Source organism: Crocodylus siamensis, chromosome 3 (assembly GCF_052110815.1).
Source record: "Crocodylus siamensis isolate JL-2025a chromosome 3, ASM5211081v1, whole genome shotgun sequence".
Lineage (NCBI taxonomy): Eukaryota > Metazoa > Chordata > Crocodylia > Crocodylidae > Crocodylus > Crocodylus siamensis.
In genome coordinates, this window is record NC_143397.1 from 205278412 (window position 1) to 205298959 (window position 20548).

At 39.5% G+C, this 20548-nt stretch overlaps 1 protein-coding gene across 1 annotated transcript in view; it reads left to right on the forward strand.

The window, feature by feature from the left end:
- The window catches only part of LOC149869367 (uncharacterized), a 306869-nt gene that overhangs the window by 135706 nt on the left and 150615 nt on the right, over window positions 1-20548 (forward strand). The window contains exons 3-4 of the mRNA XM_090040209.1: window positions 1398-1481; window positions 1824-1970. Coding sequence (XP_089896335.1) covers window positions 1398-1481; window positions 1824-1970 — 231 coding nt within the window. The remainder of the gene's footprint in view (window positions 1-1397; window positions 1482-1823; window positions 1971-20548) is intronic.

Here is a 20548-nt window from a genome sequence, read left to right on the forward strand (position 1 = left end):
ATCTACATGAACAATATAGACAATGAGCCATAAATCAGTCCCACATTATATTCTTCCATCCCAATCCAGGAGGCAAGGCTACAAGTAGATTGACAAATAACAACTGATATTCCTACAGTAAAAGTCCAAAATAAAAATAGATCCACATCTATGCAAGAATACTTTCATTGATATCCTAACAGCATATTTACTGACTATATACTGACCAGATTGTGGCTGCTGTATAACTATCCAGGAAAAGCTGACCACGAACAAAATCCTCCCTTCCAGTCACTCTTAGTGTAGCTGTATAAGTAGCCAGGCCTAACATTGGGGGTACATCTGATTCTAATATCCTGATCTGGTGTACTGCCAGCTGAAGCAGTGTGCTGAGAACAAGGGAGAAGTTGACTTAATTTATGAGGAGGTGGCTTTACTTAATTGCATACAGAGTTAGGTTCATGATTTGATTGAAGGGGTACAAGGGGGAAGGCAATATGTGGGAATCAATGCCCTGTTCAGCTTTTTTTGGGAGAGGACAGTTTTAAAGTGTGGCCAAGCCTCCTTTGGACTATAGTAGTAAAAGCTACACAAAAGATATGCTGAATTAACAGATATCTGATGTGCCCTAGTCTTTATCTTCCCAAACAACATCTTAAACTTTAATAACTGCACTGGGATTTTTAGTGTCCCTTGAAAGAGCGGAGGTGCCAGTGTCTTGGTCTACAAGTTGGATTTATACTACTTGTAGCCTTGCCTCCTGGATTGGGATGGAAGAACACAACATGGGACTGATTTACGGCTCATTGTCTATATTATGTATGTAGATAATATAGGAATTAGTTGAGTAGTTAATATTTTTTATTCTAATGAACGCAGAGGAAAGTGTATATTTATGCAAGAAAAAATGTTATTGTAATCTTTTAACAGTAGCGGGATGAATGCTCAGTTCTCTCTATTTCCCAGGATTCAGTTCCCAATAAAAGGTTTGTATAAATTAAAAACTGTTAATAGCAAAACATTGTAATTGATTAGCCTCTGAATGTTTACAGCTCACTTTAATTGCTTAAAAACGCCATTTGTCAGCTTCATGTTCTATTGACAATGTTATCGATTTATCCGATTTGGGCTTTGTCTTGTCTCTCGTACATAAAACTCACATATGCAGTTCAAATGGGAAATGACTCTATTGATTTCCTTAACTTGAGCCCAAATGCTAAAGATTTTTGGATAAGCTTTCTCATTACTTAAGCCAAAATCAATAAGAGAGAGCATCTTTTAATGAAAGAGCAGTTTGAGCAACGTACTTCAGAAATGGGGTCCTGTTCATCCTTTGCTTTACAAATCGATCTCCTAGGTTCCTTAAGTGAGGTCCAATTGGTTGACATTGTGGTTTGTCTTTGTGTGTAAACTTGCAGCTTCAGAAAAGAGAAGAAGAGCTACAGAGACAGCAGAAGGAAACATTTTCTCTGACACAGAAAAAAGACAGTCTACTGGCTGAGGTACCAAACAACATATGGTATTGAAACAAAGCCTAATTTGTAACTGGATGCCATTTTTCTTACTTACAAAATTCTTACTTTTTTGTGGCCACATGTCATTATGTTACTATGGGAAAACTACTGTGTGTTTTGCAGTCCTCCAGTCTGGCATTCAGTCTAGCATTATTTCTTTGTGTGTAGTACTACATTTAAAAAAATACTGATATCAGTAGTTCATCTGGAAATTGGTGATAATATATGGTACAGCTTCTTGATTTTTTTTTGTGTCATATATACAATATAAGTGAAGGGCTGACATCATTGTTTTGTTAACTTGTTAATTTAATTTTTCTTTCTTTTCAGCTCCAAGCTTGGGAACATTTGATTTACCAGCTTCAGACTGAGCAGTGTAAAATGAAATCTGAGCTAGAAAAATGGAGAGTTAAACTTGGACAGCTGCAGAATGAACTGGGCACATCCAGCAAGTTATATGGGCAGGCCAAACGTCAGGTACTGTACTAAGATATCATTAACTGCCCTGAACTACATAAATTAAGCTGATTACGCCTTCGCTTAATTAACTGAGAATGACCTATTGATGTATAGGCAGAGTAAGATAGAGACTACACGCTGCACTGTACTAAATTTATAGGTTTTCAATTAGTTCTACTATCGACTGTGACTATTTTAAAAAAGAGTTTGCTTTTATGTTTTGTAGCATGCTTTTTAATTTAGCAGGATATTTGAAACTGCACTATTCATATTTTCTTTGGAATTACTTGAAAATCGATTCAGAGAAGATTGTTTATGTCATAGCTAAGCCTATTAATTTTTGCCTCATTGCTGATAAACCTGTATCCAGTATTTGTCTTTCAAGACCTTTTAAATTGTTGTTATAATAGTTGATTAGTCATTTTCAATAATGTGGTCAAAGTCATTTTGAAAATGATTATTTAACCAAATGTGTTTGCAAAGAGGATAATATTTTTGTCAAACACATACCAAATCCCTGAAAAAAACTGATAAATTAATTTTTGATGTAGGTTGAATTAGATATTATATTCCAAAAAGAATATATTAACTGTGATTCTAATTAATTTGGATTGAAAAAAAGTGTAGTTAATAGGGAACTTTCTTTTATTTAAAGTGCATTTTAATATTCTATTTAGAGTTTTTTTATTTAAAAAGGTATATGCTAATATTCTAAATTTCTGTACTTCAGGATCTTCATTATGTAGAACTTGACAGTTGGTTAATCAATATGCTGTCATAAACTGACTTCTGCAAAAAAGTCATCTAGTTAGAAATTTCTAGTTAAGGAATCTTCTATCTGTATTATCAGAACAATAATACAATAAAATTTGGAAGAAGGTAATTAACTTAAAATTGATAGTTTCTTAAAAGTAGGAACACTTCATCTTGAGGTATCTTCAGCAGTGTTTTTTAGTGAGGTGTATCTTTTTTAAAGTAGAGATTAATTTATTTCAAATACAGTCTTGATGAGGCAAATGTATTGGAAATGGGTTTAAATGAAATATCAACTACAGATTTATGTGTAATTGTACATCAATTATGCCTTTGAATTGCATTATTCAAGAATCTAAGATCCAAGAATATGTAAATCCTGTACGTTTTTGTGTATTGAAAATCCATATATTGTAGAAGTAGATAAAATTGGTAGTAGATACCATTGGTACACCAGTTGTTTTTGTTAGTTTATTTGTTTTTCAAGTATTAACCATTTGTTATCTCACTTTGGCATAAGGGAATGCAGTTAGTGGAGAAGAGACTAGCAGAGCACTGTAGAGATAGTTCACAAAGATTATTTATTGGTGTACCAAGGAAAACGAAATCACACATTCTAAACACAAACATCCCAGAATGTTCAACTTTGAACCCCTAATTAAGGCTTCTTTTATAAGAGTTTCAGGCAGAGATTCCTTTGTAATCAGGTTTCTACTATACAGGTTTCACTTGACTTAAATGCACTTCTGAGGTATTTATTTGTATGATAAATGGTACAGTAAAATCTGGACTTTTCAAACCTGTGCATTCTTAACTGTGGTACATTAAACCCTTATCACACTCCGGAGACTAGACTGCAGTCTTTCTGTGGGTCATTATTTTGAGCCATACTAGACAGGCCATTTTAGTGCAAAATTTGGTGCATGACAGTAATCTGTTGTGCCCATATTTTTTTCTCCTTCCCTGCTCCCTTAGGTTTAGGCATTAGAGGTATTAAAACTATTTCAACCTAAATTTCTTTGATTTGATCTTTCCATATCTTGTTACATATCTAAGATGCCCAGTTATTTCATGCCTTAGCATATTACTTCTAATTTATAGTGAAATCTGCCCTTTGTAATTCAGTGATCACCTTATCAGAATATCCCTTATGGCTTTCCCAGTCTAGATTGAAGATGATTATGTTGTCTACATATCCAGTGCTATGCTCCGTAATCCTTTGAGAGGTCATTGGTCCTACATACATGACCACAAAAGGCATGATGGTAAATTGATATTGGCCCCTAACAATCTCACCACAGTTTGACTGTTTCTGAACTTCTTTGCTTATGTTCCTAATGCATTTGTCATTGAGCATCAGTTGTCCAACTGCTAATCTGCACCTGTCATTGGCCAAGCCAACTATCTGCTTCATCCACCCTATTGACTTGCTCATTAATCCAAAACTTGTTACTTTCTTGTAAGATCATCTCCTGAATTGCTTTAGTGCCCTGTTTACTAATTGATTTATTGCATTATTGATGCTCAGCTTATCAGTTCCACACCTCTCATTTGGCTCTCAGCATTCTGCCTTCCCTTTGACCCTGTCCAGCCATTGCACAGTATTTCTTTTGTCTGTCTCACTGGGCATACTGAACGCAGAGTGAACTAGTCTGAGGTGGCTCCAAATTGTCAGAAGCAAGTATGATCAGATGGTCTAAATGACCAGAAACAGTCTAATTTGGCCTTAATTGTTTAGTGTAGAAGTATCCATTGCCACTTAGTTTCTCCTTCTCACCTGTCATTCGTTCATATTCATCTTGCTGACATTTCTGCTCTTACATACTTCTTTTACCAGCCATACTTCATTCTTTTTCCATTATATTACTATTCCTCTCTTTTTCTTTTTACCTACATATATTTATCCCATTTCCTTCTCTCTCTTTTGGCCCACATTTGACCAAGGCCTCTTACCATCTCTATTTTTCTCATTAATGTATCTGACTCTCTGGGTTCCCTCGAACCTCACCTGCACCACTTCCAGTTGTTTTCAACCACCACTTTTGGGGACTTCAGTCTATCAGTGTCTATGAATTCTCTTTTGCTCTCATTTTACTTTACTCTCTCCCTCTATTTTTATAAATACATTCTCTCCATCAGCTTTTTTTCTCCTTTTCTTTGTCATCATAAATCCCTCCTTCTGCAAACTCACAAATATTTGATCTCATCTCTAACATGATCTTTCTCCATAACTTTCTCTAGGTTACTTATCAAAGTGTCCTGTAGCTGTATGGACTACAGGTTAGTTCTCTTCTTTTCTTTCATTTCTTCCATTTTCCTGGACAAATATTTCAAAATAAAGCATGAAAAATCTTTTTAGGTGCATCATTCTGACCACGTTCACCATCTTTGGAATACCTCCTTTTTCCCCATTTTTCCACGTTATCAGATATAAACTTGTTGCCCTCCATTTCAAGAGCTTATTATATTTCTGGTGCCCTTCAAGTATATGTTCTTAATGTGTCATATACTTCAGCCTCTACTTTCACTGATACCAGACTGAAATACTTACCTGCTTCTTCCACAGTTGTTTCTATGATTTCATCCTTCTTGCTTCTCACACATTATGCCCTCCCTTAATCAATTACTTAGAATCACTCTTTTCAAGCTACCTTGCTCTGACATCTTCAGGAAATTGGCCACTCGATGGTTAGAGATTGCAGTAGTTACAGAAAGCAGATTTGATTTTTTAAAGAAATTAAATGGATTGAAAACATAAAATACTGCAACTTGTATCATGGTATGCTCCTATTTTAGTTACATTTGTTCTTTTTCCTCTCTTCTGTTACATTCACTTGTTGCAACTTTTTTCAAGTGAGATAGTTAACTATTCAAGACCAGGCATCATGCTTGCTTCTATGTGTTATATATAGTGTCCAGCACAATGGTGCCTTGATCATGATTGGTATGTTTGGCATTACCACAGTGCAAGCAATACCTTTATCTTTAGATTGAATGGAAGGGAAGGGGAATTTGCAGTATTCTTTTGATAAAGTGAAAGTAGGTATGATTTAGGTCCTACTGTTAAATAAGTTCATTTATGTGGGGCATGTGCAACCTGTCTGTCAAGCCCACGCTGCTCAGCTACTACCCTCTCCTGGCCTCCTATGCCTCTATTACTTGCCTACCATGAATTTTGATGTTACTGGATATTGACAGGTGGAAGGAATTTGTAGGATAGTCGGTACTTGCTCAGGCTACCTAGACATCTGCATCAGACTCATCACCTTATTCGTGTCCCGTGCACACCCATGCAGGGATTCCCCCCTTCACAGGGCTGTCCCCAAAGGTTTTCTAAGGGCTTGTTGCAGTTCCACTGTCAAAGCCCTAGGCCCTTTTTTCTTTCTGGCCACACCTGCCTAGGCCCACTAGTAAGGACCTCAGCTTCTGGGCTTTAGACCTGGCCTCAGTTGGCCAACCTATGCCTCTTTTAGTTCCATCTCTGAGAGCTAGGGTCTCCCCCTCAGCTTGGGATTTTTCCTTTAGCTCCTATGTCAAAACAAATGGGGAGGGCAACCCTGGCTTCCTATTTGTGGCTTCCTCTTCCCCTGTAGCCATGATTTGTTCCTCCAGTTCACAAGCCCAAAACAAATCTAACAATAAACCACAAGGCACAAGCTGTCTGCTTCAGAAATGGAATACAAAGTTCTCCCCTTTGTCAAAGCAGCCCACAGGCCATACTGTCCTGGGGCTCCCTCTCCCAGTTCCCTTGCGTAGCTCACATTTCCATTTCCATCCACAGCCTGTGCATAGACCACTCTTCTCCCCATTGTCTGCCTTGGTCTAGCCTTAGATATCATAGACATTGGGCTGGAAGGGACCCTGCAGGATCATCAAGTCCAGTCCCCTGCCCGGCGGCAGGAAGTCAGCAGGGATCATAGGATCCCAGTAAGATAAAACATCCAAAACTGTCTTGAAGGCATTTAAAGTGCCTCTGGCAGCAGTCTATTCCAGACCATGGGGGCTTGGACAGTAAAGAAGTTCTTCCTTATGTCCAGCTTGAAACTGTTGCAAAGGAGTTTGTGACCATTTGATTTTGTCATCCCTTGGGGCGCTCTGGTGAACAGATGTTCCCCCAGATCCTGGTGAACACCCCTAATAAACTTATAGGTGGACACCAGATTGTACCTGCACTTTTCCAGGCTGAAGAGTCCCATGGCTCTCAGCCTCTCATCATAAGGTCTGTTATCCTGACCTCTGATCATGTGTGTGGCTCTCCTCTGTACTCTCTTAAGCTTCTCCACATTCTTTTTGAATTGTGGAGCCCAAAACTGAATGCAGTACTCCAGCTGTGGCCTCACCAAGGCCAAGTACAATGGGAAAATGATATCCTGGGATTTACTTGAGAAGCATCTATGGATGCAAGCCAGTGTTTTGCTTGCTTTACTAGCTGCAGCATCACATTAAAGGCTCGTGTTCATCTTGTAGTTAATCATGACCCCCAAGTCCCTTTCATCTGTAGTGATGGGCAGCATAGCACTGCCGAGCCTATACAGATGCTGCTTGTTTCTCTTCCCAAGGTGAAGAACCTTGCATTTTTCGGTGTTAAACACCATCAGGTTCTCATCCACCTATTTCCTGAGCCTGTCAACATCTGTCTGGATCACCCTCCTGTCCTCAGGTGTGGATGCTTTACCCCAGAGTTTGGTGTCGTCGGTGCACTTAGCCAGCCCGGTTCTGACACTGTCTATATTGTTGATGAAGATGTTAAAAAGTAAAGGCCTTAGGACAGAGCCCTGAGGGACCCCACTGGTCACAGGGCACCATGAAGATTGACTTTCGGCAACCACCACCCTCTGGGTCCTGCTGCAGAGCCAGTTCCCCAGCCAGAAGATCACAGTGAGGTCGAAGCCACAGTTAGGCAGTTTTGCCAAGAGGTGATCATGGGATACCAGCTTGAAGGCTTTGTTGAAGTCAAGATGTATGACATCAATCTCTTCCCCCTGGTCTAGGTGATAGGTCACCTGGTCGTAAAAGGAAATGAGATTGGTCAAGCAAGACCTAGCCGCAACAAACCCATGCTGGGTATCCCTCAGGATATTGCTGTCAGCTAGCCTGTATAGGATGGCCTCTTTGATAATCTTTTTCAAGACCTTCCCCAGGATAGAGGTCAGGCTGATGGGTCTGTAGTTTTCTGGATCCACTTTCCTTCCTTTTTTGAAGATAGGCACCACAATGGCCTTCTTTCAATCATTGGGCACTTCACCAGAGCACCAGGAGTTCTCAAGGATCTGTGCCAGGGGCTGAGCTATGATGTCTGCCAGCTCTTTGAGTACCATTGTGTGTAAACCATCAGGGCTGGCTGACTTGAAGGTATCCAGCCTTTCAAGGTGTTCCTTCACAAGGTCAGCTTTGATGGATGCTAAAGAATCTCCCTCACCTGGGCCTCCCTGTCCTGCAGTGGGCAGGGTTGTCCCATGGGTCTGATGAAAAAGTGACGCAAAGTACCCATTTAGCAAGTTTGCTTTTTCCTGGGCATCAGTTGTCAGTTGTCCCTTCTGGTTTAGCAGGGGTCCAATGTTGCCCTTGCTTCTCTTCTGGCTCCCCACATATTTAAAAAAGGACTTTTTATTGTCCTTGATATTTTTAGGTAGCTGGAGTTCCATCGCAGCCTTGGCTTTCCTGGTTTGCTGTCTGCAGGTCTGGTTCAGAGCAGAGTATTCCTCCTTGGTGGTAGTTCCAGTCCTCCATCCTTTGTGGGTCTTCCTTTTAAGATGCAAGAGGTCTGCCAGTTCCCTGGAGAGCCAAGGGGGCTGCTGTGCATTTTTGCTGCCTTTCCTCCAAGACGGGATAGACTTTGCTTGCGCATCCAGGATTGCTCCCTTGAAGAGCAGCCACTCATACTGAACTCCCCTCTCCTTTGGGTTGTGGCCCTTTAGGGGCTCAGTGACAAGCCTCCTGAGCTTGTCAAAGTCAGCTTTCCTGAAGCCGAGGGCTTCTGTATTGCTGACTGACTTGCCAGCTTTATGGCAGATGGTGATCAGCTCATGGTCACTGTCTCCCAGCTTCCCTTCAGTCATTAGGTCGCTGATTAGGTCATCCCCTTGTCTGGGTTTCAATCCCTCTAAGCCTGCCTACTTCCATCACGTGCTGTGGCCAGGTGTGGCTGCTTAGTCATTGCTACCTTCATTTGTGCCAGGTTCATCCCACCTATGCTGCTGCCTTAGATTGTCTACCCTCTCTGGCCTTACTAGTAAGAGGGAAAGGAGTTCCCTGTTACAGCATGCAATAATTATGTATTTTTCAGATGCTCCTACAACATTAAATTGCAGTATTATTTATGTGCTTTGTGAATTGCTAATGCATTTTATTGGCATATGGCCTAGGTGGGCATTTATATTAAGTTTCTGTAGGAATATTCTTCTAGAGTTATTTCAGGATCAGTGGCAGGAAGAGCTGAGGTATACATATCAAATGGCCAACTGACTCTCCTCTGACACTCTTTTTAAATACTTTCAGGAGAATCTGCCTAACTCCTATAGTACTTTCTTTGGAGTCTACATTTTTAGAAGAAACTAAGATAAGCCCATTTCCACAGGTTACTTGCTCATTACATTTATTGATTGTTCTTGACTGGTTTTGTTGGTTGGACAGAAGAATAGATTCCCTTTGTCATTTCCCTATTCACTCAGAACTGTAGCCAAAAATGCTATTAATCTCTCTTGTTGTAATCCTTTTTTCCATCCTTTCGCTTCACATCCCATTCTCCTACCCTCTGAGGAATATGCTGGTATTCCACCTTTTTATCATATTATTTCTCGCTTTATGCAAACTTTTCACTTTGCCTTTGGAGTGCTGCTCTTCAGCCCAAATCCTGCCTCAACAACAAAGTATTGTCAACATACTGAGGGCTTTGTGATCTTCCTTATATGCTCCCTTTGGAACAGTTGCTTCATCTCCAAGACTTGATGCCTCAGGCATCAGTTTATGCAGTCCTGTACATTGTACATGGAGCTCATGTCTATTATGGTTTTCCCTGGGTTGTGTTCTTTGTCTTTTATTTAGTGTGGAGTGTTTTCCAAGCATTTTTTAATTACATGCTTCAGGTATAGTTGGACAGTATCCCTAATGGATGCATGTAGCGTATCTCAAAAAAGATCATGAATGACTTATCTGAGAGATTTATTTAAAGATGTATAGAAAAGGCCCACATCCAAAATTCCTGAAAGTGCTTCATGAACCTGTCAGGGAAGAACTACAAGATTTACGCTTGTCAGAGAAGAGGAAGGAACACTGAGTCAGGACTCCATATTGCAGTTGCAATTGAAATTCTGTATTTGTGTTTCAATGAATGAGGCCCTATCTCTGCTGAACCACTGAATTCTATCTGGATAGAAGGCCTTGTATTCCAGGTACTATCCAAAACCAAAAGTTACAAAGATGATAGCCTATTCTGTATTTCAGATACCTATTTTTGGTTCTTGTCAATGAACAACTATAAAGTATCTGACATTGGGAGTAACCAGATACACAGGAAGTTATTACATGAGTTTTCCTCTCTGGGAGATTGCCTACTCAGACCCCAGAAAAAATTCCAGATCATTTTCGGAAGTTATCAAGCTATTGTTCAGAGTAAGATATGCAAGTTCCATTATCATATACAGCATATGCATGGTTTTTCCTCTGGGAATTTTGTCTCTAGCTCATATTGGTCCATGGTGTCTATGTTGTACTGTTGTACGTGATAACAGAAGCAATATCCTTTGTTCCTATGATATAGCTCCATATTTGACGATACTTAAAGTATTAAGGGCAGAGCCATAGTTTCAGAGACCAAGTGTACTAAAACTGTGCCTATTTGAATCAGAATGATAATATTTCACATAATAAAAGAAGAATTGACTTATAATTTTCCTGTTTTGTAAAAGTATTGTTTGAGACGGTATCTACCATATTTACTCAAATATGAAGTTGATTAAAGGCAGCCAGTGCTGAGCATGATTATAAAACACATAGCCCTCATTGGGCAAACATGCTGATGGCAACCTACTATGAGAACAGGTTAGTGCAGCCCATGTGTATAAAACATGGTAGTGCTCATTTAGCACAACCCCCCTCACTACAGAATTTTTAGTCATGATGATCCTCTCCAAGGAATACATTTTGATTTTCTTTTAATTCCCAGAGATGAGCTGTGCTTTTTTCCCCACTTCCGATGATTCCTGTTTCTTCACCAGCATTAAATGTCTGGCAACCATTACAAAACAGGGGCCCAGATAGTTCACCCCAAATCCCTCTGTTTCCCTCCCTCTTCACCTGTCACATGTAATTAGTGTGGCCCTGCTCTTCATGAGATGAAGCTGGACCAGATTGCCCTGCACCTCATCTGCATATACATTTTTGTAGAATCCTAGGATTTGTGACACCAGTTCCAATCATGAGCGGGGGCTAATTAGCACATGGCTTCTTTGGGGGAGGGCAGTATCTGGAATACACACATGTACTGAGCAATGCTGAGATATGGGATCACGATGGCTTGAAACACTGTTGACTGCGGTGAGGCCCAGCTCAATGACCTATGTGGTAAATCATAAGCTTTTGGCTTTGGAATAATATCATGCGTATGTACTACAGATAAGCAGGTGTCAAAGTGCTGTTCAAAAGTGTGTTTAAGTAGTACCTGTACTAAAACTTGCAGCTGTTTCAAAAAAAAAAAAAATTAACATGCAGCAATTCCAGATAAACTAAATGCATGGGTACTATGCTCCTCTTCCATGTGCTCAGGGAAAGCAGGGTGTGAGCATGGGGTGTGGAGGGACTGTCTGGGGAAAAAGTTGGGGGAAATCAGAGATCAAAGGAGTACCTCATTCCCCAGATTTATTTTCCATGCTGTAGTGGTGTGGGGGGGAAGTGGGGGGGCACACAATAACAAATTCAAGGCACACCTCCAATAATTAGATTTTATACCTGGAAAATTATAACAAATTTATACATTTTCTATATATGGAATCTAATTATTGGGGGGGTCACCTTATAATCAGGGTCATCTTCTATTTGCGTATATATGATAATTCTTATCAAGAGGAAAGAAAAACACAGTTACAGACAGACTAAACCAATTAATAGGAGTGGTCAGTGAGTACTGAATCAGAGCTATCTCCTGATAACTATATTGTAAAACTTATTTGAATAGGATCAGGCCCTTAGTTTGCAGAGCACCAATGATTTACTCTAAAGATTTTTTTCACTCATTCATATTTTGTCTAAACCTTTCCCCCCGCACTCTTGCTCTATTATATATAATACTACAAACTAAAAAGACCCTGCAGAAATTTGTTTTTTTGTGGATCAAGAATTATTCACTTTTCCTTGTGAGACCTAAATTCTCTTATATGCCCAAATAACATGTTAAAAAAAATGTATTATGAGTATTGTGGTTGAGGGGTTAGCTTAGCAATGATATATTTGAAATTATATTAAATATCCATATACTACAGGAATAACAGTTGCTATTTGTCAATCTATGTAAAAAAAAGCAACCTATTTTCCAATTATAAGTTGATCCTGCTTATAAACTGACTTTATTTTCAGGATCAATTTTAGGAAAAACAGCTTATTCCCCAAATACAATTAGTGTCCTTGGACTGCTCTCACAAAATACCATATAATAATCAAAGATTAAATGCACCAAAATATTAAATAATAATAAACATAAAAGTATCCTATTTTGCTCACCATGTTGTATTCAGTTTAAGAATTTGCAGCAATACATGTTGAGGCATTTAAAATGAAATGGAAACTGTTCATGGGCTTAAACCAGTATTCCCCAAACTTTTGATATCTGCATCAGTTTATTTCTGAATTAGAACTGGTGGCACATTAAACTCTTATACCTGAAAAGATCTTTATCTTTATTTGTATCTTTATATATGTGTATGTGTATATGTGTATATGTATACATATACATATGTGTGTGTAATTAATATATATATATATATATAATATATATAAAAAATACAGAAACTTGCATGCAGGTCAGATGAGTGCTGTTGCGCTGGTCCCTAGGCCAGATACGATCTGTGGTTCTGATTCTATCATGTGTGGCCAGTGCAGCCAAGGCCCAATCCTGTGGCATGAGGCTGGTGCAGTTGGGGCCTGTTGCTAATGTGCAGAGTGGGCATTGTAGGAGCATGATTCAGCAACTCAGAGCTTGAACATTTGCTGGCAGGAGAGCAGTAGCTATGTTAATTGCTACACTCCCCCACTGCCAAGTTTCTTGTCCCATGGAGTGCTTAGCAGACTGTCTCTGATACTGATAAGGTCTCATTTTTCATGGCACACCCTTTGGGAATCACTTATTTAAACAAACACAGACCCTTATTAAAAGATCACATTTGAATTGCAGTTCTGGATTGAAATTTTACATGAAGTGTGGAGCTAAAACCTTAACTGTAAAGATCCTTCGTCGTAAGGGCTCAAAATCCAAATTTTCAAATTTCTTTGAGGGCTGTGGGGAAAAAGAGTGGATGGTTGCATAGGGATTGCACCTAGGTAATTGCAGCACTGTGTGTTTCAACTATGAAATGATTAAGTCAACATTGTAATATTTTATATGATCATAAGTAACCACTCCCACAAGTTCTTTTGCTCATTTTGTTGTTTCCATAACTGTAATCATAGCAGTCATATTTTGTGATTGTAATAAACCATGCTTTGTAATTTTTTATTTTCCAACATGTTCATGCACCAAACAGGCTTACCAATCAGCTATAGCCATGGTGAGCTTTACTTTCATTATTATGTTGATGCCCTCAAAAATAGTTGATGGTTACATGTTGGAAAAAATGTGCATAGTTTTTAAATATATGTGTATGTTTTTAGTAAGAAACTTTCAGACTTATCTAATAACATGTTTTAGTATGTCGTCATATCTTGTGATTAATAAAATATAGTCTTGCAAACATGCCATAACTCAGTTAAATAAAATTAATATGGTGTACTGCAGAAAAAACTCCAAATTGTTTGTGTAAACATGTATCTTCTCTGCTCAGAGGCCCTGGGTTTCACTGAGATAACTTCACTTATTTCAGTTGAGGCACTCAACTATATTAAAATTGACAGAAATGATGAGGAGAAGGGCAAGGTCTAGGCTGAATCATGCCTTCTGGGCCTAATTCAGCACTTGACTCTAGAATGGAAGGAGATGCCTATCTCCACTTGGAATTCTTAGTCATGCCCCTTCTTCTGGAGTCTAGGCATCTGATAGAAAAAGAAAAACATCTAGTTATACTCAGAAATTACAGATACTTATTTTTGGGGAGGGGAAACTCATTTACAACCCCTACTCTGCCTGTTTCGGAGCAAGGACTTGAATATAGGTCTCAAGTGATGCAGGAGAATGTCCTAACCATGTACCGGTTAGATATTTTGGGATGAATTTCTGTCTGTGTCCTGTTAACACTGTTCTACTTGAACAAACCATTAAACTTTCATTTGGGCAGAAGGAAACTGAGATTGAGTTTATAGGTTAGTGGTTAGGGCATTCACCTTTGATCTAGGTGTATCAAGTTCAAATCCCTGTTCCAATGAATATTTCTTTTATTAAAAGAGTAACAGCTTCAATAAAAGAGGTTGAAGGAAAGCAGTAGTGAACAACAACCACCCTTCAATCGAATTCTCTTTGGAATACATCTACACTAACTTCAGGTTTTCAGATAGCATGAGCCACATGCAGGATGGTGCCCCACAAATGTTTATATACAGAAAATCCACACACCACCATACTTATGTCCACAGAACCTATAATTTCCCAAACACTGCAGAAAAGCTGTAATCTACAGTCCAGCACTTGGATACCACCATCTCTGCTCTGAGAAGAATACTCGCAACACTCACCTTGCCAGCCTGAGAACTGTCTTTACCCAACCAAAACACTTCAGTAGAGAAGTAGACCATATCTTTGAAAGATGTGTTAGACTGAGGACAACATGGTGAGCATTGAGCAAAATTATATTTGGCAAGGAAAATACTTTTATTTTTAATAATTCATTTTTTTAAGGTAATGATGTAAGAATCACTATGAAATTAACTCTTCTGCAGGAGCAGCTACAATTATTCATTTCTAGAAAAAGAATCACAAAATACAGTCATCACAGGAAATAATTCCATCCAGTTTTAGTTTGGACGAGTCAGGGTGATACAAGGGCATTGTTATAGTCTATCAAAAATTGCATATGGAATAAACAATGCCATTTGTTCTCACATAAAAGAGCTGCCCAAATAACCCAAAATGACCAATTGAAGGGTCGGTTACTATGACCGGAGTAGCCAACACAACTACGTACTCCTGATTGTGAAAAGCTATTAGAACTGATAAGAAGGGTCATCAAACAATTGCAACCTGTACTTCAAAAGGATTAGACCTTAAGAGAAATGTTCCCAACCCTCTGGCTTTTAGCTTTCAAACAACCCCTAACCTTGCCCAATTGTAAACTTCCCGCTGATCAACAGATACGTAATGGGACCTAGCCCTGCCTTAACAGGAGATACAAAACCTGTCAAATCATCTCCACTACTATCACAACAAACAGCTCCCACCACCAAAAAACCCCCTAACAAAAACTCAATCAGATCCTAGAATGTGGTGTAACTCATCCAGTGCACCACATTTCCTTATGGAAACTATGTAGGTGAAACTAGACATAAAACTATGCTCCAGGATGAACTAACACAGGAAAAAGATAAAGGATAGATGCACAAACATGGGAAGGAGAATACTGTTCACAGAACAACCACTTGCTTTCTGACATCACAGTCACACATAAGTGAAATTTTACAAAACACATTAAAAGACAGGCCTGGCAGCAAAAGATTGTAACTTTATTAGACACTGGAAAATAGACATTGATTTTATGGGTCATTATAATCTGCCTGGTAATCTCTCTGCTCTCCAGAAGTGATATGGATGGTTTTCCCTCTTGGATGGCCTTACTCTTCAATTTACCAGGTTATCCTGTCTACCACATTTCTTGTCTTTCAGCTAATCCTGATAACATCTCTTTGCTTTATTTATAACCGTGCCCCATTCTGTTAAACAGACCTAGAAGGAAGAAGTTGGCCATGGTAGTTTGAAGTCAAACAGAAGGCAGGGCAGGGTGGCACTTCAGGGCATGTCCAGATAAGTGTGCATGCTTCTTTCCCCAGGGAGAAACAGCAGTGGCACATAGTTGTGCTTTTGCTACTTATCCCTGAGGAATGGCCATGCAGGTACACTCTGGTGTGTGGCAAGTTGTCCTGGGTAGGGTAGGGGAGGCAGGGTCCAGCACCTGGGCTTTCCCCAGCAGCCTTACCTAGCATCTGTGTAGTGTGGCTTCTGAAACCAGAGTCTGGCCTGCTTTTTTTTTTGGTGTGGGTATTCTTTTGACACCAGGATCTCCCAGTATCAAAGAAGCCTACCATGCTGCAAATGTACATTGTGGCAAATACCTGCGTTTGCCATGTGTGCAGTTTGTGGGGCCACAGATGGGTCTGCAGTGCCACAAACTGCACATGTGTGCCCATCTGGATGCACCCTTAGAGACTAACTTATTCAGAAATGCGTAAGATTTCATAGGCTTTTTCCATCAGATACTATACATGGACTAAATGGAGTGTTTTTGTTTCCATATGGCATTTTAGACAATCTATTGTTATGTTACTTAACTAAAATGGAGCTTGCTTGTTTCTCAGACTTAAAGAAGGGTACTTTGTGCATGAAAGCTTGTTTAAAATCTATCCCAATCAGGCAGTTGATCCAATAAAAGATACCATTCCCTCCAAAATCTCCTTTCTTCTCTGAAATGTAAGCCGCATTTTTGACATGTACCCATACTGAATCAGGTGTATGAAGAAACATATAGGCTAGGTACAGGCATTACACATAAACCAGTTTAAGTGATCAGAAACTGGTTTAAACTTGTAACAGAACAGATGTTCAGTGCACATAAACCAGTTTGAAAATGGCTGAAACCGGTTTAAGATAAAACTGGTTGCATGTAGTATCTGTATTAACTGATTTGGGTCAAACTGGTTTATGCAATGTCTGTCCCAGACCCCTTGCTGGTGTAAGATAAACACCACCAGCATCCTGGCATGCTCTCTGGGCTGGGCAGGGCTTTCTGCTCCACAGCAGGGCTGGCCCCTCCCCTCTGCTCCCTGGCTGCAGCTCCAGCACAGACTGCAGTCTGCTCCCTTCCCCCCATCACCACTTCCTGCTAAGCAGGAAGTTCCTCCTCCTCTATGCCTTGCTGAGAGGTGTCTGTGGATTAGCTAGTAGACCACATTCTGGCTATGGTCCCTGCTGAATCAACAGGGGAGGGGGAACTTGTAATTGTAATTGTAAAAAACTTGTAACTGCTCCTGCAGAAAAGTTAATTTCATAGTGATTCTTATATCATTACCTTAAAAAAAGGAAATTTCATACAAAACTATACCTTTTACATTTCCTATTTTTCAGTACTAAGAAGAACTTTCTTAACATGGCATTTATATTTTATTGCATTTATTAAAATAAATTATACAACACATTCTGACTTATAAACAAAAATACACTGCAAAATACCTCAACAGAAGTAAATTATTTGAATGAATTATAAACAATATTATCTGCAAGGTTCAGCATTGTTTTTAAATATCCTGAATTTTAAAATTGTCAGTAAGATTTTTGACAAGTCATTGGAACTGGATAATTTTCAACCGAGTGCTGAAGGAGCTGGCCAAAGTCATTGTGGAACCCCTGGCGAAACTCTTCCACAACTCGTGGCACTCTGGAGAAGTCTCTGAGGACTGGAAGAGGGCTAGTGTTGCGCCCATCCACAAGCAGGGCAGGAAGGAGGACCCAGGTAACTATAGGCCAATCAGCCTAACTTCCATCCTCGGGAAAATCCTAGAAAAGTTCATCAAGGAGTCTATGTGCTATAAGCTTGCAGAGGGTAAGATTCTGAATGACAGCCAGCATGGCTTCATCATGGGCAGTTCTTTCCTTACCTGGTCAGAAAAGGAGATGAGGATGGTAACTCGCTACCTGGATATGAGAGATCAGGTTGACATTATATGCCTACACTTCAAAAGACCTTTGATCTAGTATCCTATGATGTCCTTGCAAGAAAATTGCAGGATTGTAGGCTTCAGTATGAGACTGTCCAGGTGGATGAGAAACTGGCTACAGGATAGGACCCAGAGATTCGCAGTGAATGGGTCTGTGTAATCCTTCCAAGAAGTGGGCAGTGGAGTCCCAAAGGGGTCCAGTACTTTTCAAAGTCTTTATTAATGATTTGGATGTGGGGGTGAAGAGCTCACTGGCCAAGTTTGTGGATGACACCAAGTTATGGGGAAGGGTGGTTACACTTGAAAACAGGCTACAGATACAGGTGGACCTGGACAGGCTAGCAAGTTGGGCAGATCGGAATCTGATGAAGTTCAATGTCAAGAAATTTAAAGTGCACCACCTCAGGACAAGCAATCCCCAACACACCTACAGGCTTGGCAGCACCAAACTGACTAGCACCACAAGTGAAAGGGATCTGGGGATAATAGTAGACTACAGTATGAATATGAGCTGGCAGTGCAATGCTGTAGCTAGTACGGCAAATAATACTCTGGCATGCATCATTGATGCATCTTCAGCAAAGCCAAGGTGGTGATTCTTCTGCTCTACTCAGCACTGGTGGGACCACAGCAAAAGTACTGCGTCCAGTTCTAGGTACTGCACTTTGACAAGGACGTGGACAAGCTTGAGAGAGTCCAGAGAAGAGCCACCCATATGATAAGAGTCATACAGCAAGCTATACAAGGAAAGGCTGCAGGATCTGGGACTCTTCAGCCAAGGGAAAAGAAGACTGAGAGGGGACCTGGTAGCAGCTCACTGCTAAACTAGGGGGAGTACATCAAAGACTTAGCAGCTGTTCACCAGGGCACTGAGGGGAAAAGTAGGAGTAATAGCTACAAACTCCTGGAAGATCAATTCAGGCTCAACATCAGGAAAAACTTTTTGCAGTCAGGGTGTTCAGACTATGGAATAAGCTCCCTCCAGATGTGGTGCAATCACCTACTCTGGAAATCTTCAAGAAGAGACTAGACAGTCACCTTTCTGGGGTCAGCTGACCCCCAGTTATCTTTCCTGCTTGGTGCAGGGGCTGGACCTAATGATCTTCCAAGGTCCCTTCCAGCCTTACAATCTCTATGAATCTATGACATTACTCTATTTTGTTTGTAATTGCCATGTCATACTTTTGTTTCATTTTCAATTGTCTTAAGTATTTTTCTCCATAAATCAAAGTGACCAATTGTCTTTTAAGTAATTTCCTAAGTATAATTTGATGAAGTCTGTATTCCTGTTACAGAGAGTAATTATTAGCTTTCTTGCTACTTTGGCAAAAACTATGGTGGTCTACCAGAGAAGTCCGGAGATTTTATGAAACCTTTTAAAACTCCAATGGTGAGCTTTCAATTTTGTTTAAAGTCATTTTTTATTTAAAGGACTAATGGCATAGTCATTCTTTCCTCTTTGCTTTGGTTTATGAATGGCTGATCTACTGTGAGTTGTGGGCCCATTATGAATATAAAGTTTCTTCTCATTTATATTTTATTAACAGTTTGGTTCTGGTAACTGTCACAGTGAATGGTGCAAACCTAAATCAAGGCATGGTATCAAATGAAGAAGTGTTTCTTTAGCACTGATGAGGCCCTACCTGAAGAACCTGTGTCTAGTTTTGGGCTGCACACTGCAAAAAGAATACAGACAGTTTGGAAAGAGCCCAGCAGAGAGCAAAAGATTAGACACCCAGGAATCATGATTCATGAAAAAAGCTGAAAAAAGCAGTTTTTAGTTTGGAGAAGAGAAGACTGGAGGGATTTGATAACAGTCTTCAAATACCAAATAGACAATTTTAGAGAGGATGGAGATGGGCTTTTCATAGTCTCTCTAGGGAACAGGACTAGGAACAACACTTTCAAGCTGCAGCAGTGGAAATTTAGGCTGGAGACTAGGAGGACCTTTCTGATTATGGTCAAGCATTGGACCAGGCTACCTCTCCATCCCTAGAAGTTTTCAAGAGCAGGTTGGATAGATACTTGGTTGGGATGGTTTAGTTAGAGGCTGGACTAGATAACCTTGTGAAGTCCCTTTCCACTCTACTTTTCTATGTACCTATGTTTCTAAATGTCAGAGTAACTTGTTTATACTGGAGATCAATACAGCTTTGATTATTAGGATTAAATTTTAAGTGCTATTGTTTATAGATGAATCAAGCAGTACAACATGAAACTTCTTGTATTACTTGAACTGAGTAGATTTCCAGTCAAATTTAATTACAGTACATTTGCCATTTCCCAGTTTCTTAATATCTCTTTCATAACTATAAATGCATTCATTTTAATATGTGAAGCCATATAAAAAGTTTAAAATATATGTTGTGGAGGTGAAAACTGTCATCATTCTAAATTACGTGATTGACTTCACAAGAAACACTAATATATTTTAAAATGAGATATGGTGGTGTGCTTTAATAGGTGGCAAAATGTGGTTGGGGACTTTGTGCCTGCCTCACTGGAATTTAAAGTTGTTATTGTCCTAATTATTTAGAGTATTCATACTACTGGAGCTTGTAATTTTTTTAGAAGTAGCTCTGCCAGTCACATTTATGCAGATACATTTTTTTCTTTGTATGTATTCCTAAAGTTTATATTGGGATTCTACAGAAAAAATGGAAGACCTAAACCAAAATGATAGGCAATATATAGGAGACAAATAAATTCATTGGATTTTTTTTCCTTTTTTAAGATTACTGTTTTGCCCATTCAGTTTGAAGTGAAAGGGAATCTTTTTT